This window comes from Trachemys scripta, chromosome 19, assembly GCF_013100865.1.
Source record: "Trachemys scripta elegans isolate TJP31775 chromosome 19, CAS_Tse_1.0, whole genome shotgun sequence".
Lineage (NCBI taxonomy): Eukaryota > Metazoa > Chordata > Testudines > Emydidae > Trachemys > Trachemys scripta.
In genome coordinates this window covers 6529291-6547937 of record NC_048316.1, presented here as the reverse complement: position 1 = coordinate 6547937, position 18647 = coordinate 6529291, and the positions used below count along the sequence as shown (strand labels likewise).

Below are 18647 nucleotides of genomic sequence, written 5' to 3'. Positions count from 1 at the left end.
CAATCCATTATCTAGAGATGTAGAACAATACTGACAGACTTCAGGGAGGACTCTCCATATCTGGAGAACTTGATGGGATAGTACAATGTTGTTCTGATTCTTGTTCCTTCCAGCATAAGAATTAAGACTTCACAATTCCCACACTCAAGAAACAAAACTACCAACTGTAAAAATTGTCTACAGTGCAAAGTAACTCCACACAATAATGAAGGACAGGAAGTGAAGAATATATCCACTTGAAACTGCAGTGGGAACTTTGGTTGGTGGAATGTAATTACACAAGTTGGAATTTAGCCAAGTCACTTGGGCTCTTTAGTAACAAATGGTCAAATAATATCAAGATGACAGCAGTTTTAGCAACACTGTGTCCCCTACTTCCATTCTAGGATTTCTGTTCAGTAATGAAACAAAGGAAAGACTGCTACCTACTGAATCAGCATTACTATTCCTTATAGCCCCTGGTACACCCTGGGAGTATTGCATCAAACCAATGACTTGCCACACCCTTCTGAGATATGAAAGGATCACAACATATGGTGGCTTGGCTTTGTCCCTTGGGCACAGATGTAGAGAATCCAAAACAGTGGTCAATATTTTGTGTTTCCCTTGTGCCCTGTAGAATCCTGCTGAAATATTCATAATTTGCAGAGAGAATAGCTACAGTTTTTTTAATTTTTTTATTTGGATAGAAACATTGTTCCAGGTTTCCTACTTTTTAGCTCAAAATATAATAATGAGGTTCCCAACCCCCGCAGCATTTTTATATCATATTTGGTATCATTTTGTTAAACAGCATGACATTCAGTAAAAGTTAACACTCTAGCAATTAAAGGATTTTAAGAGAAAACAAACACACACACCCAAATTACTGACCTGCTACCTTAAATTAACTGGAAAGTCTTACATTGGCTGAAATAGTTCCCCATCTGGGATTAATTTGGTCATCCTCCCCTGATACCAACGGTCATGATGTTTACAGATAGATGAAAACGTGGCAGTGGTTGGGAGACTATGTTGGATTACAAACAGAAATTGAATCTTCTGGCATGTAAGAACAAGCAGCAGACAGTGTATTTTATAGAGCTTCCCTAGTCCACCCCCAACACTAAAAGTGCATCAAAAATAAAGCATGCTACATTAAAAATGAGAAAATAAATATACAATAAAACCTCTGAGTGACTCAAATCAATACTGGAGTGTAAAATAAGGAACTAGATAAGAATCCAGAGACTGCTACCTCTTATTTAGGCATGAAAACATCACATTTGAGAAGCTATTTGAAGAATATCCTGCACTCATAGACTCATAGGATACATTTATACTGCAAAAAAAAAAAAAAAAAAACACCCACAGCAGTGAATCTCAGAGCCCTGATCCACTGATTCGGGACTCATGGAGGTCACACTATGGGGCTAAAAATAGCAGTGTAGATGTTCCCACTGGTGCTGGAGCCTGGGCTCCGAGACCCTCCCTGGATTCCAGAGCCTGGACACACGCCCAAGTCCAAATGTCTACACTCCTAATTTTAGCCCCGTAGCATAAGCCCAAGTCTGCTGACCTGGGCTCTGAAACTTGCTGTCACAGTGTTGATCTTTTGTTTGCAGTGTAGATGTACCCATAGATTCCAAGGCCAGCGAGGACCATTGTATAACACAGGCCAAAGAGTTGCCCCAAAATAATTATTTTTGAACTACAGCATATCTTTTTTTAAAAAATCCCATTCCCCCTTCCTCTCCATTTCTAGGAGTTCACAGTCTGACCATAAATACTCTAAACTGAAACTGACAGCTCACAGAAGCAGCAACATTTTCTTAAAGAATTTAATAAGAAAAGTGTGTTAGTTATAAAGGGAAGAAAACAGATTAGGGATTGGGATTTTTTAATTTCTAAGAGTAGAATATTTTATCAAAAATATATATGTTTCCTAATAGTACCTAATAGGCTAATCATGCTGGAAAAAAAGCTGTAACTATGAATTTCCTAGATTAGGGATTTATATCAGATTCCTTATTTTCTCATAGTTTGTTTGAATAGCAAATGGCTGAAACCATTTTCAGTCAGCAAATAAGTGGCCTTTGTCATAAATATAATCTTACTGATGGCAGCACCAGTTTGCACAACTATAGGAACAACATCAAGGTGACAATCTGTAGGATACTGTGTAATGGATAAGCCTGTCTTATCTAGAAATTTTCTTCAAGACAACCAGTCATGATAACAGTTCTGCAGAGTATAAAGTGATTGTTCTTCTCCAAGTACTCAGAAAGAAAATATACTTCTGAAGAAAGATATTTTTCTTTCTAGAAAATACAAAAGAAAGGACCAGTGTCCTTTTAAATCAACTAAATTAACATTGCAGATCAGTAAGATTATTGATAATTACATTCTGCTATCTAGCTATAGTTCTTTGGTGATAACACAAATTTGTTCATACTAAAGCATAACATTCCAAACTAATGTAATTGAGTATGGTGGACAAGTTAATACCTCGGTCTCAATTAAGGCTTGTATAGCAAGACAAATCAATTCCAACTAGAACTGGGAGAATAACTGATTTTTCAGTTTGGTGGCAGTTTGAAATTTAAAAAAAACTGGTTTGGGTCTGTTCTAGAGTAGGGATTCAAACTTGGATCTCCAACACAGGGCCAAAGATTATAAGGTGGGAAGAGGGTGGCACTACCTTTTCCTTCTCCTCCTTTTTTGTGAATGGCCAAAACTATGTGTGTCAATTTTGCAAATATTTTTAGGTCAACCAATACTATTCCTCCAGCTCTACTTATAACAAATTTAAAAATAGGCAAAAGTTTTTACCTCTAGCAATGCATCAGAGATGCCAAGGAAACAAGAGGCAGCTGGTGAAAATCCAGTTGGAGACACTGAGCAGAAATGACAACTCTGACCTGAATTTTCCTTGCACAATCCTTTTGAGTACTTCTGTGACAAAGCTACAGATGATTGGATGGCTTCCACCCAACTCTGCCTAAGAACACCCAATAATCTTGTTTACAAAGTGAAGAAGTCAAGAGCTTTTCAGAGCCAGGTTCTGATAAACAACAAAAGACCAGGAAAGATAAAAGCAACTGCAGATTCAAAACCAACTTGCATATCAAACCTTGTTCTGTATAAGACTGCCTCACTATCTAACACAGGATCAAAATACTCACAACAGTAATTACTTAAAATAACCTTTTGGGAGCAAATGTAATTATAACCGATATAATTTAGAAGTGTGTGTTATATATAATATGCAAAAGTTGCAGAAGACTAAAATCCCGATACATAAGGATTTATTTTATAGATAAAATATGCATGTGCACAAACAATTAATGTTTTAAATTGACCAAAAGAAATACATTAAATAAATTAAAGATAGCACATCAAGAAAAACAATACAAAGAACATAAAATAATCACATTATAAAAGTAAACATGTATGCTAACAAGAAATACAATATACAATAATAGAGTAGAAATAAAAAACTATCATTCCCAATACAGTGGGTCTTATCTTATCTCTTAAAAAATTAAGCTGTAATATGCATTTGAGTACACAGTACACTACATAACCTTATAACAACCTATCATGGCAGCCCCAGTAAGCATACTGAGTATTTCTATACTTGAAGAGTTTTCATTGGAGAGTGCTGAGAACTTCTTGTGTCTGTGTGTGTGGTCTAATAGTTTCTTCTGGAAACTTCCATTTCTCAGCTCATGTCATTTTCAGGTATTTCACTGAATCTTTAGTGCAAAATTCTGCTCTTGTACCCAACTGACTGGCCTCAAATCAGATACCATGCACACCTGACCTAGGTGTGTCTCCCATTAAGTAAGTAGACTCTAAAGATCAAGGTCTGCCCTGTGCATCTGAGAGGAGAATTTCCTCCTTAGACCACTTATTTTTCAGAGACTGGAAATTCAACAAATCTGAAGAGACTTGTTATGATAACTGGGACAACAAATTTACCCTAATTGTGAGTTCAAGTGTAAAAAGTATATGAATGTTCATAAGATGTTACAATAATCAATAATAACAAATGATAACGAAAGTAGGTCAAGTAATTTTTAATAGTGAATGTTATAAACAAGTGCAAGAGAACCAGACTGAGAGACTAAATTAATCCAAACAAAAAGCCACGTTGATATGATTCCAGGACTATGTTGGAATCATGTTTGGTAAAAACAAATTGTACTGGAAATTAAGGAACCAAAACTGATGTGTTGTATATTAGGCCTACCTGGACAAAATAATGAGAGGATGAGCTATTCCACTCATCACTCCCTTTTTGGGTCCTTCAACTAAAGAGACTTTGGAGGGGAAAGAACAGATGGAGGCTACTGAAGCAAGCTTCACTATCATGGCTGCCAGCCACACCACCTGCTGGGACCCGTGGCCTTTGCCATCCTAATTTTGAGAGGTGTCCTAACCAGACCAGGCCAAAGAGAGGGACATTGATAACACTGCCACCTCTACCGGCTCCAGCTGAATCCCAACCACCACCCTGGATGAAATGGGATCAGACTTCAACAGCTCCAGCCCATCTTAACTAACTTTTTCTCTTTTACCCAAAAGAACAGTTATCACCATCTTTGATACCATCTAAGAGACTGTCAGACAAGGGTGGTTTTCCTTCTTAAACTCTCTCCAGCTAAAGGAAAAGGGAACAAGAAATGTTGCTAAAATTAAAGCTGTATCCAGGGCCGGCTTTAGGAAGTGCGGGGCCCGATTCGAATACCTGGCGGTGGTCCAGGTCTTCAGCGGCACTTCGGCAGCGGGTCCTTCACTCGCCCCGGGTCTTCTGCAGCACTGAAGGACCCGCCGCCGAAATGCCGACGAAGACCCGGACTGCCGCCGGATGAGTAAAAATTAAAAAGTTAGGCGCTCTTCTTTAGGGCACGGGGCCCTCTTTGGCGCGGGGTCCGATTCGGGGGAATCGGGCTAAAGCCGGCCCTGTCTGTATCTTTCGTAAAAGGTTAAAAAGGATTTGTCATGGTACTAAGCAGAAAGGGCGGTGGAACAATTTGTATAGTGGGGGGGGCTGGTGAGAGCCATTGAACCAAACTGTAAACCCTGTATATAATGGAAACCACTTCAAGCCAGGGGTTGCGTTAGCACCACCAGCACCCTTAGTTCCAGCACCTATGCTAAGCAGGCTGAGGTCTCTGTACACCAAACCCTGAACACGGTTCAAAACTGTTTAATGTTGCACAGTGAAAGCGTTTATAACACCGTTAACACTTTTGACCTTTGAGATTAATACAAAGCATCTCAAGAGGAACACGACCTAGGAAAGAGAACAAAGAAAATCTGTGCTCTGTGCTATGTTCTCTCTACATACAACACCTATATGTCCTATATGAAAGAAGATATTCTCCTTGGGCAATTTCTGCAAAGTACCCGGTAAACAAACTCTTTTTCATCTCAAAACACCAGAAAAAGATGGTTGTCAACTATTTAATAAGTGAATAAGGCTAATCTACAGGAAAAGACAAATCCCAGCCCCCTTTCCCTGCCAAGCATAATACCCTGCAGACAAAAGCTCTGTGTGCACACCTCTCATTTTAATCTAGTATGCAATATGGGACACTGCCTACAGAGTGATAAACATGCATAAAATAAAATTCTAAACATTTAAAAACATGCATTTCATTACACAGAGATCACAACACTCAAGACACTTATGAGCAAGTATTTAAGATGTGGCTGCAAAGCAAAGACCACACAACACTCGCTTTTGAGAAATGTCAGCATTTGAGCACCAAGAGCAAGATTGAAGTTGTTTGATACTTCATTGTGCCCAATAGGTGAAGCACCTAAAACGGAAGTAACTCAGTGAGAGAATATTCAGCCCTAAGCACCACTCCTCCCCGACCTAATGTCACCAAACAGGGTTTTATTTTAAAACAGCACTTGGAACGAATGCGTAGATAGGTGCCACAAAAGTTTCTCTGCACCCACAACAGCTTTGCCAGTGCATCTCAATCCCAATGATACCATTCCATGCCACCATTCCACTGACATTCTAGGCTTGTCTATACTTGAAATGCAACAGCGGCACAGCCCCACCACTATAGCACTTCAGTGTAGACACTGCCCATTGCCAACAAGAGGGATTCTCCCATCGGCATAGGTAATCCACCTCCCTCCCTGAGGAGTGGTACCTAGGTCGACAGAAAAATTCTTCCAATGACCTAGCGCCGTCTACAGCAGGGGTTAGGTTGGCTTAACTATGCCACTCAGGGATGTGGATTTTTCAACACCTCTGAGTGACATAGCTGGGTCAACCTAACTTTTTAGTGTAGACCAGGCCTAAGATCTACTAGTGCACCACCATCTTGGAGCATCTTTACTATTCCAGTTCAGCGAACTCCACAGAGCACAGCAAAATCAATCCTGACCTATAATCCAGTGCAAGGCCTCTCTAGAGCATAATTGTAACTCATACAGCAGCTTTGCAATGCAGACATCACTCTCCTGAGGACTAGACTGAGCCGATCAAACAAATGAATACATGTGTTTTTTAAAAAAGTAATATTTTCAATCATGACCTCCTCCAGGCTTTGAACCTTAATCTCCAGAGATGAGAAACTGGTGTATTAATCCAATGATTAGATGGCCTCCAAAATGGAAACATTAAGGATTCTAAGGCATAAAAATAAGAGCTGTAGTTCAGAACTGACACTCACCACACACATTTCATGCCACATTCCTGACAGCTGCACTTTCTGGACTGCAACAAGGTGCTCCACACAGGCAGAGCCCAGCACTCACATTGAGCCTTGGGTTTAAATCCTTATCTTAGAATAATACCACCTCCTAGTAGCTGAATTCCTGATAGCCTCATGCAAGGAACTTTGCAGGAGGGAGAAGGGGAAGCCTACAAACGTGCATTTATTTCAAAACCTTTTTTTGTTGCTAGGTCACCACTGGTTTTGCTATGAAACAATCCTTGGTTGTTTCAAATTCTGCAAACTGTCAGCCATAAAAGTGTTTTTAGTTATTTTACTTCCGAGGTCAGGAGAGTAAACTCACTCAAAACTCCCGTCTCAGGGAGAGGCAAAACTCACAGTCAAAGAAGATCAAATCAATGCCTATATAACGCCTCGATCCACAGATCCCAAATCATTCTACAAAGCAATGCAGGTGGTGATATCCCCATTTTACTGAGAGGGACACAGAGACACAGACTTCCCTGAAGTCAGTTTGCAGCAGTCAGGATTAGACCCCCCACAAGCTCCCAACTCCCAGCCCACTGAAGCCCCAGATTATACCTGCCATTGTGATACTGCACCGACCCCCTACCCCAATAGAGACCTCCTCCCCCACCAGACCCCCCCAAATAAGCCACCTGCCCCTCCCATAGAAGAGATCCCCCCAAAATAACAGCCCGCTCCACCCCAGCAGAGACCCCCCAAGAACCGCCTGTCCCTGCAAGGGGCCGCCCCGTCCCACCTGCCTCTCGCCGGATCTCAGCCCGGACCATCCCCGCCACCTGCCGCAGTCCCGGCCCGAGCCATCCCGCCGCTCGGGCTGCTGAGGGGAGGAGGCGGCGCGGCGCGGCGCAGCTTCCCCCGCCCGGGCCGACCAAAGCTCTGTCCCCGCCCGCTGCAGGCAGGGCCAACCGGCCTCCGCCGCGGAGTTGGGCGCGGGGCGGGCGCTGGGGGCTGGCCAGTAACGCTCCCCCGGCAGCCTCCTCCGCTCCGCCCCGGCCGGGGGCCTGAGCCCCGCACACCCCAGGAGGGGTAACTCCCCCGTCCCCCCAGGGCCTGAACCCTGCACACTCCCAGGAGGGGGAACCCGCCAATCTTCTGTGGGGACTGAGCCCCCCCATTGCCCCACAGGAAGGTTAACCCCTCAATCCTGGGGGGGCGGGAAGCTGAGCCCTGCACACCCGCCCAGCAAGAGTACCCCTCCAAATCCTTGGAGGGCCTGAGGGCCTTTTGCCCCCCTCCAGCACCTAGGGAGTGGCCCTGCCACAGGGTGTAGTTACACCCTCTCTTCAGACATGGTCCCTTTCACAGCCTCCCCAAAGAGAAACAAGAAGCAATGTTCTGGGAGGGAGCAGAATGCTTTCCAAGAGACAGCCCAACCCCCGACCCCCCACCCCCATTCCAGGGATGGGGAACCCTGGGTGGGGTGGCAGGGTGAGGGGGGACAGCCCCTAATGTGGGAAGCAAACAAAGGCTGGGAACCCATCCTGTTTAGGAGTGCTACCTGGGCAGTGCTGAGGTTGCCATCTTTGAGACATGTTGCCACCTTATAATGTGGTGCTGTCCACAAAGACACTGAGGCTGCTTGGACTCTGGAGGTTCAGGATGGGGCCATGAAAACCAGGCTTGTCTCTTGCATTGGCAGCAACCTGTGAAATGAGGACAAGACCTCACAAAACCTACCCACATGACTAGCCCCCCTTCGTGGCAGGGTCAGCAGTGCAGCCAAGCAGTAATGAGCTTTGGGGCCAAAATCCCTTCACATTGCTGGAGAGATTTCAGAAACTATTCCTATATTTCTGGAGTAAACAGCACTTAATAAACACACACACAAACGTAATGGACTAAATGAAGGAAGTCCTGGAGTTACTTGTCTCAGTCCAAAACCCTGCTGACTGTAGACTAAATCTACCCGGTTACACTGCAGAAAATCCAGAATAACTCTACTGAAGTCAATGAATCTGGTCCAGTCTCCTAATTATGATAGACACAGGCTTGTATACATGTAATACCGCCCTCTACTGTTACATATGTGTTTCAAACCTCCTCATGTTTAAACATACAAAGTTTAAACTCCCCCCAGCACTGCCGGAAAAGAGGCTCAACTTTCATAAATCCACTTAGTCCAAAAGTAAAAGAGAAAACTATGCATCAAAAGTAAGGTCTGAAAACTCTACAGTTCAACCTTTATTATCCAAACTTTCAAAATCAGCAATTCCTAATTATTTGCTACGGGATCATATTATCCAACATCTATTAATCACATTGAAATTTTTCTAAAACCTGGTTTATCTGAAATTATTCATTGTCCTCCTTTACCTTTCAATAACTGAGCTTCATGTGATACTCCACAATATAAACCCACTAGGCAGGGACCATGCATGACATTCTGGCCCCACTGAAGGAGTCAAGGGCAAAACACTCCCATTTACTTCAACGAGGCCAGGATTTCACCCCATATTCTCTATAGGTCGGAGGCTACTCTGGATCCTTAATAATAATAAATGTGCACTGACTTGGTTTTTACTGGTAGTCCTGTAACAATGTCAAGATCAGTGGCTCTCAAACTTTTTTACTGGTGACCCCTTTCACATAGCAAGTCTCTGAATGCAACCCCCCCTTATAAATTAAAAACACTTTTAAAATACATTTAACACCATTATAAATGCTGGAGACAAAGCAGGGTTTGGGGTGGAGGTTGACAGCTCGTGACCCCCCATGTAATAACCTCACAACCCCCTGAGGGGTCCCAACCCCCAAGTTTGAGAACCCCTGGTCAAGAGCATCTTCTATCACAACTGCAGTCAGGAAAGAATGTTATACTTTACATATCTGAGTGGGCAAATAATCTACTCACGTCTTCTCAGTGCTGATCAACATCTACAGAAGTGAAAACTAGAGGATATTTTTATTTCAATTTATGTCTTGCACATTTAAAATGTCAAAATAGACAATTTAGTAGTGTGGTTCAGAAAATAATTGGGTATGGCACAGCAACTGAAAAACACAATTATGCACCCTTTAATCTAAGTATATGTACATTGGTGATTCCAGGAGAAACAGACAAATGCTCAACATATAATTTTATGACAAACATTCAACAAAATGGGAAAAACAAATAGGAATTTCGGCTGCTACCCTGAAACCTAAAATTGCTAGTTCATTCTGAGAGTTAAAATTGGGGAGGCTACTAGAATCTGCCTATTTTGTGACTGTGGAGAGGGGATAGTTGGGGTAGTGTCTATTACTGGGTAGTCAATATGTTCAAAGGAAGAAGTTTTAGATTAGACATAAACAGCAATTACATATAGACAAAACTGAAACATCTAGTCAGATGTGGATACCTGGGTGCAAAACTTACTCAATTTGTTCTTCAAATATTTACAGTTCACAGGTCAGATTTTGGTCTAAACTATTTGACAAGACAGGTTTATTAATGAGAATAACAAAATTAAGGTCAAGGTGAACTGATTTAAATGATCTAGATAAGTTCATGGAGGATAGGTCCATCAATGGCTATTAGTCACAATGGGCAGGGTTGGTGTCCCTACCTTCTGTTGGATCGCTTGATGATTACCTGTTCTGTTCATGCCCTCTGGGGCCCCTGGCATTGGCACTGTTGGAAAACAGGATACTGGGCTACTTTGGTCTGACCCAGTATGGCCATTCTTATGTTATCAGTTTTAACCTCGTTTTGCATTTGTACTTTTAGTTATTTTCCTAAAGGAAGTTTCAGAGTAGCAGCCGTGTTAGTCTGTATCCGCAAAAAGAACAGGAGTACTTGTGGCACCTTAGAGACTAACAAATTTATTAGATGCATCCGAAGAAGTGGGCTGTAGTCCACGAAAGCTTATGCTCTAATAAATTTATTAGTCTCTAAGGTGCCACAAGTACTCCTGTTCTTCTTCCTAAAGGAAGGTTGATTCTCATTGACTGGTTACCATTAAAACATCTGTGACTAAATATAGCCTTTACACTACATTTGCTGTATCTTTGTGCTAACCAGGAGGATAAACTATATATACACACATTTATTTAAGCAATTACAGCATATAGATCATAAGCAGCATTTAAAGACTCCAGGTAATAAATATAAGACTTCTGATAAAAATAGCAAAAATTGGCAACCTGCACCATGAGGAAGGCTGAGGCTGAAGGACCGAGATCTGGATTCCAGCCTTGCTGGGGAAAAGATAGAAAAAAAATGCCTGAGAAAGAGATATTATTGGTACCTGGGTAAAGGACACTAGCTTCCCTGCTCTGCAGAAAGATGGAGCACTTGATCTAACAGCTCTTTTCTCTCTATCTTCTATGAATTCATCCCTGTATTATTCTGCAGCGCAGACATACTCAGAAAAGACAGGGTTTGAAAGCTCCTTGATCTTGGTACGTCACCAGCCAGAACTGTAACCAGCTCCTTTCAGGCCAGTGGAAATACAAAATTTAATAAGCAGAAGCAAGTACTAATACAGCTGCCTGCAAGGACAGAGGTTACAGCAACATACTCCGTATACTTGTTTCCGATGAAGTGGGTTTGAGCCCACGAAAGCTTATGCTCAAATAATTTTGTTAGTCTCTAAGGTGCCACAAGTACTCCTGTTCTTTCAGTATACTTTGCCTAGGCCAAAGGGTGCTTCTGCCCCCAGCACAGTCACGCACTCGAGTTTGAATGCTCCAGTGGACACTAGATCAGATCCTCATGAAGAAGATACCTGCATGTGACCACTTAATTATATTTATGTCACAATATATGGGGGGCAGGTTCAGCCTCCAGGGGCCCCTCTCCAGCACTATCGTGGGAGTGTTCAGCCTCCAGGGGCCCCTCTCCAGCTGTTGGGGGGTCAGCCTGTGGGGAGGGGCTTCAGCCTCCAGGGGCCCCTCTCCAGCTGCGGGGGGGGAGGGGGGGGGTCGGCCCCTCTCCAGATGTATGTAGGAGGAAGAGAAAAATTCAGAGCCAGCCCAGCTATAGGGAGCGGGCAGGGGAAGTGACGTATATCCGGTTGCCTGGCCCCTCCCGGAAGTGCGCGACGGACCCGGATGCCAAACCCAGCAGCTCCAGCCATGTAGCCACCGTTACCGGCGCGAGGGGGGCGGTGCGTCGACGCTGCCATGGAGCCGCTAGACAACAGGTAGGAGAGGGGCGGGGCCTGGTCCTGGTCCTAGCGGGGACCCGTTAGGAGGGGACTCGGGGCACCCCCCTCCCTCCCGTTGTTGCCTTGGGGGCAGGAGGAGCTCAGCCTCCCCCTCTACCTGTCGCTGGTTGGTAGAGTCCAGCCCGGAGTGCAGGAAGGGCTCCCTGCGCCCCACACCATAAGTCCTCACTTGGGTCCGTCTGTGAACAAGCAGCCTGGCCCATACAGCTTGGGGGAGGGGGGAGATGGAACAGCCTGTTACTGCCCCACTCGGGGGAGGGGGGTGACATCATGGTGTCACTGTGCAGCGGCCTCCCCCGTCATCAACTCTCTGCACGGTCCGGTGAGCTCATTCCACAGCGGTGACATCATGCATCTCTGCACGGCAACGTCACAGACTCGCTGCCCTGTGACATCATTGGAGGACTGCACTTACCCGCAACATCATTGCATCGTCCCACTTCCCATGACATCACAGAGGCAACGCAGACGATGACGCACATTGTCGATGACTGCCTGCTGACTAGTTTCCGCGGTGGCCTAGAAGAACTGCATCCCGCCACTGAAGATGCCATCGCTTGGCTAGACGACTATGCACATGCTAAATAAATAACAGAAGCATTGTGTCACTACACTGCTCTGTCACGTCAGCGCACTATCCAGCATCACATCCAGCCTTTCCCGTAACACATCGCTACTGCTCCAACCTCATGCCAAGCCAGAATGTGCCAGAGGATGTTGCATCAGGAAGGTGCCATGATGCAGCAGCACAAATGCACCCTGACCTCACGTGTTGCATGAAGATGTCATGCTGTGATGCATACCTCCAATGGCATCCCCCTGCTAAAACTAGGCCATCCTGGAAAAATTGTGAGAGATGGCAACTGAACATCTGCAGCCACATCTTAAATAGGTACAGCATGGCAACCTCAGGAGGAGGTTGTAAGCCCATGTTTACTAAATGCTTTGAGATGGTTATACTCCTATCTTTCCATCCTGCAGAATGTTATTAATAAAACATATCTTAGTTCCACTCTTTTTTATTATTATTTAAGGGATCCTCTTTTTCCTCCACCTAATGAGACTGCAGACCTTCCACTGCCAAATTTAACACCAAGGCATCAAGAACTTATTCCTACTCCCTGTGGCCCTGTAAGTACTTGAACTGTGTAATTTTGATTTAGAATATGTTATTTTAATAATTTTACAACAGAAAAGGGTCCATAACCCCTCAAGGAAAATCTCTTCCAAACCATCTATAAGATGTACTACTCTGGCTCTCCAAGAGGTCAAATGGGCTAGACATGTTAGCAGCATATTTAGCTCTTTAAAGATTGACATGCAGATATAAATCATTGTTAGAGGGGTGGGCAGCGTGAAAATGCAGCTCTAAAATGCACTGAATGGTATAATCTTTAGTGCCATTAATTACAGGCACTATCAGGTTAAAATCACATTTTTAAAAACCCACACATTGCCTTTCATATGTTACAAAAACATCTTAGATTATTCAAAAGGAAGGAATTTTTTAACGCTTACAAACTAGTCACTCCCTCTTTAATTTCTGGTTAGTTTCAGAGTTGTGTACTTATACAACATTGAGTTGCAAGCACAGCAAGGGAATGTGTGTTTAAGACTTCTTCCTGCTGGAATTTTAAAAGAAGCAAATGGGGAAAAAATTAGAAAATGAACCAGATTTGATCTGGAATTGCTCCCTTAAAAAAAGAAAAAACAAAACAGTAAATGGTAGGGAGTGTTGAAAATAATGTCCGTGTTATCAGTCCAAAGCCCAAAAGGAAAGTACCAGAAATGCACAGTCCAATAGTTTGAACAGCTTAAACTGTAATAAGTATGCCTGCATAGCTTTTGTTATAAAAATCCAGAAGACAATAGACACAAATGGTTACTTTATATGTGGTCTCATTGGAAATTTTTAACTAATTACTTGTGTTCATAACTGGCAGAGTATTTATGCTGTGAGGTTTCTGTATTTGCTGTTGCTGTGATCTGTAAAGTGAAATCCATTATTATATATAAACTCACTGTAAAGCAAATTCCATTATTTAATGCCAATGGGTATGTCTAGATGGAGATAAAAGCACCACAGCATGGCCGCGGCTGGCCCAGGTCACCTGACTCTGGCCACAGGGCTAAAAATTGCTATGTAGACATTTGAGCTTGGGCTGGGGTCCAAGCTCTGGGACCCTCCACCTTTGCAGGGTCCCAGATCCTGATCCCAAACATCTACACAGGAATTTTTCAGCCCCAGAACCCAAACCCTGCAAACCCAAATTAGCTGACCCAAGTCAGGTGCGGGTTTTTTATCCCCGTATAGACATACCCACTGGGGCTAGTGTATTGCCAATGTACTTATGTACGTGCTTAATTTTAAGTATGTGCTGAAGTCCCATTGATGTCAGTGAGACTTACACATGCTTACATGTTTTCCTGAATAGTGTGATCTTAAGCATATGCTTATGTGCTTTCCTGCATTGCAGGATCTGTGTGAATAAATCCTAATACTTTAATGGAGAAATGTTACTGGTATTGTACATAGGGAAGATATAATAAATACAACCCTATCATATGCAGTAAACTAATATGTAATAACCTTTTACTCTCAACAGTAGGGGGAAGTTACAAAATGAAGCTGTGTGGCAATAATCATGTTCTGCTAAATCCTGCCTTCAGCTGACTCATCCGCTCTATGTGCTTGTTAATAAAGTCTTTTTCCTGTTGCCAATGGCACAGAAAAATGAAGAGCATTGTATCAATATGGCATAGTTTCTCAGTAACTAAGCTGGGTCTGAGGTTTTGGCTGCCCTGGGGAAAAGGGAAAATTTGGCTCATTTACATTCTCTGGACACTGCTGAGGAATCTGAAGGATTCAGTTAATTTTCTAACAAAAGTTCTATAGCTAAAAACACTTTTTGTGTGTGTGTCTCAATGGGGAGAATATCACTCAAGTGTATTTATATGGGCCAAAACCCTTGATTTCAGAGGGTGGAGGATTACAGCATTCTGGCCTTCTATTCAGGGCTATTAAGAGCAGAATGTGGCCCCTCTTGAAAATTAATGATCAGGGCTAGGGATAGGAACTACTATACAACAAAGTGGCCATCTCTGGTCCTCCATAGTTTTGGAGTAATTTCTTCCATTCTATGGAGTTTCCCTTTACCTTTGTAAGTAATGCCCTGTAGTTAGAAAAGTGTAATTTAGTGTAATGCATTTTTTTAGGAGTGTTAATGTTCTGATTTTAAAGAGACCTGTCTGAGTTTAAATATTTTCTCATTTCAGATAAAACCTTGGTCAGAATTATCCTCTCCTGTCAAGATCTACTTCTGTGTAACTATCCTCTCTCTGTTGAGTGTAATAGGACTAACCACAGAGACCCTCTTTCGACAGAGTCATGAAGATTTCACCATTTCTCTTATACAGTTAATTGGAGTTGGTAAGAAATGAGAAATGACCAGTTTCTGCGCTTTAAAAATAGATGCACTGATTCATAGTTATTAATTTGGTAAAGGACACGCAGATTTTGGATTTTGTTCTAGTTGATATAATATATACATTGAACCTCAATACCTGCAGAAGCAACATTACACTAGTTGAGGAGTGCACATGCTAGAACAGGGGTGGGCAAACTTTTTGGCCTGAGGGCTGCATCGGGTTTCAGAAATTGTATGGAGGGCCGGTTAAGGGAGGGGGTTGTGGCCCCCCCCCCGGATTCCTGTCCCATCCAACCCCCCCATCCCCTGATGAACCCCCCAGAACCCCTGCCCCATCCACCCCCCTGCTCCCTGACTGCCCCCCACCGCCCCATCCAACCCCCCCTCTCATTCCTGACTGCCCCCCAGGAATCCCTGCCAGCCTATCCAACCCCCCTCCTTCCTGACTGCCCCAACCCACCATCCCTTCTCCCTGTCCCCTGACTGCCTCCCGCCACCCCATCCAACCCCCCCCTCCTTCCTGACTGCCCCCCCAGGACCCCTGCCCCCATTCAATCCCCCAGTTCCCCACCCTCTGGCCACCCCAACCCCTATCCACACCCCCGCCCACCACCCCGAACTCCCCTGCCCTCTATCCAAGCCCCCCACTCCCTGCCCCCTTACCGTGCTGCCTGGAGCACCGGTGGCTGGCGGCACTACAGCCATGCTGCCCGGCTGGAGCCAGCCATGCCGTCGCCACCATGCAGCACAGACCACTGGGTCAGGCTGGGCTCTGCAGCTGCGCTGCCCCAGAAGCTCATAGCCCTGCTGCCCAGAGCATTGCGCCGGCAGCGGAGCAAGCTGAGGCTGCAGGGGAGGGGGAACAGCCACCCAAGCCAGGAATTCGGGGGCCGGGCAGGAGGGTCCCGCAGGCCGGATGTGGCCCACGGGCCGTAGTTTGCCCACATCTTTGATAGATACTTCTGTAGCAGTTGTTTTTTGGTGTTATTGTAGAAGGAAGATTGACAATAGATTGAGTGTCATGTAGAAAGCGGTTCTCTGAATAACATAAAATAAATACTCTGGTTTTAGGATGTTTTGGCTTAGGACTGTTTTGCTGCTTCTGTCATTATTTGGTTTTAGTATAGTAGTTTCCCATTGGGCAACCGTACCCATGATTTTGGGTTTGGAGAACTATCATTTTACTAGACCAAGTCCTCATCTGTGCCAGAGTACACCGGAGTCAGCTCCGGTTTAAATTTCTTGTGCTCTACCCCATCACGGAATTTGGGCAGGTCGACGTGCACAGTACCTCTGGTCATCCCTGCTCTCCTTTGAGTGATATCTGGTTCCAAAAGTGCCTTCTTCCACTGCAGGAAAACAAGCAGAGGCAGTTTGGTTCTTAAACATCAGAAAGTACAGACCATCTCTCTGTGCCAACTCTTGAAAAGTTCTTGCTTCAGCAAATGCCTTTTAATGAAGTGAAATGACCACCTCATTCTTCAGGCCCCTTTTAGTTTAAATTGCTGCCATTTAGGAAGCCTGAAATCTAGAGAGTCCCATAGATAAAATATTTCCAATTATCATAACTTCAATAGAAACCATACCTCACCAAGCTTCATTTGAAAATAAATAAAACAAAGGTGGGTGAAGAAGCCTGGCATGTGGTACTAGCAGGTTTTGGCTGCTAGCTGGCCAACATAAGCCTAGGAAGAACTGCTCGTTTGTGTGGGAATCACGCCTGGAGACTGAGAAGGGCAGCTGGCCTTCATGCTGGGTGTAAGCAATTGCTGCCAGCCGGCTTTGGTGTTGTCACCAAAACACAACGAAGGCTGTTGATGATGATGCATATTCTCTAATTAACACACACACACACACATTAATTCATTCTAGAAAACTCTGCTCTGATTAGCAGCTTTTCACACAGGAATCATCAGTACAAGATAGAATTTGGGACACTAGTCCAGCCAATCCAGCATCCTGCCTCTGTTAGTCATACAGTCTCAGTCTTCAGAGAAAGTTGAAGAATCCATAACAAGCCAACCCAACTATGTAGTGTTACAGATGGGGATAGTGAGAGCATTCCTAACTCCAACCTGTTTTTTTCCTACCTCCTGTGGTTGAATTTCAGTTTAAGTTTTCTACTCTTCAGCCAGTAGGTGGAGACAGGAAATCTATCTATGCATCTCTACCACCATGTTTACAACAGGAAAAAGAGATGTATGTTAACATAGGTGACCTAATAGGACTTTAATACATTACTTAAAACTCAACATAAATAAGCCAAATTGCACTTTTAACACATTAGCTGGTTGAGATAATAGGAGAATGGGACTGGGATCAGAAACCAAAGGTGGGGAAGAGACAGGTTGGAGGGGCTGGGGCAGAAGAGGCCAAGCTTGGGTGGGGAATGGACAGAAGAGTCTATCCCCACTAGAGCACCCTCCCTTTCAGAGGCTGGAAGGTAACTCAGGATTCGTCGAGTCTCACCATCTCTCAGCTGTCAGCAAATAACTGTAAAATCCACTGGCTGGATTTTTTTTTCCTTCAAAAAACAGTCTCCTGCCCCCCCCCTTTTTTTTTAAGATCAGAAACATCATATTTGTTCTTTCTAGTTTTGCTGGAGGACCTCTTGGAAGGCTCAGACATGTGAACAGTGAGCTCTCACACTTCACCTTAATTGAAGGGCCAGGGATGTCTTGAATCTCTAACAAAGATGTTCTTTCTCTCAATTGTGCATGAATCATTGGAATTTAACCTGTGTTAACAAGAAATGAGTTTTTAAAAGAGTCTGATTAAAATCCCTTTCCCTCTTAATTGGCCAGCTTTCATCTCTCACAGTAGCATAGTTTCATTAGTTCTACTGTCACTATACAGTTTTCCACAGTGGACAAGAACTGAATTTCTAATATAAAAAACAAAAAATCAAGCAGAAACCATTTTTCTTTTTGACAAAAACATTTCACATAAAGAAACACACAAACAAAAAAAGTACAAGGCCAATTTTTCAGTTTTGCCACTTATTGTTAGTGCCCTCATTTACCATCACCAAGAGTGAAAGAGGAAGAGTCCATTATTCATTTCCTCGGGTGGTTTGTCTAGGGAAGAACAAATGTCTATAAAATTATGGGTTTCAGAGTAGCAGCCGTGTTAGTCTGTATCTGCAAAAAGAACAGGAGTACTTGTGGCACCTTAGAGACTAACAAATTTATTAGAACATAAGCTTTCGTGGACTACAGCCCACTTCTTCGGTATGCATCCGAAGAAGTGGGCTGTAGTCCACGAAAGCTTATGCTCTAATAAATTTGTTAGTCTCTAAGGTGCCACAAGTACTCCTGTTCTTTTTGCAGATACAGACTAACACGGCTGCTACTCTGAAA

At 43.7% G+C, this 18647-nt stretch overlaps 2 protein-coding genes across 4 annotated transcripts in view; one reads left to right on the top strand and one right to left on the bottom strand.

The window, feature by feature from the left end:
- Window positions 1-7576, bottom strand: part of LOC117867859 (solute carrier family 35 member E2A-like) — a 29248-nt gene extending 21672 nt beyond the window's left edge. The window contains exon 1 of the mRNA XM_034753231.1: window positions 7450-7576. The gene's annotated coding sequence lies outside the window, so the exon portion shown is untranslated. The remainder of the gene's footprint in view (window positions 1-7449) is intronic.
- A 4134-nt stretch (window positions 7577-11710) lies between these two features.
- The window catches only part of LOC117867931, a 22003-nt gene continuing 15066 nt past the window's right edge, over window positions 11711-18647 (top strand). For all 3 annotated transcript variants that reach the window (XM_034753410.1, XM_034753409.1, XM_034753408.1), the window contains exons 1-3: window positions 11711-11836; window positions 12895-12991; window positions 15137-15290. In XM_034753410.1, coding sequence (XP_034609301.1) covers window positions 11817-11836; window positions 12895-12991; window positions 15137-15290 — 271 coding nt within the window. In that variant the 5' untranslated portion in view covers window positions 11711-11816. The remainder of the gene's footprint in view (window positions 11837-12894; window positions 12992-15136; window positions 15291-18647) is intronic.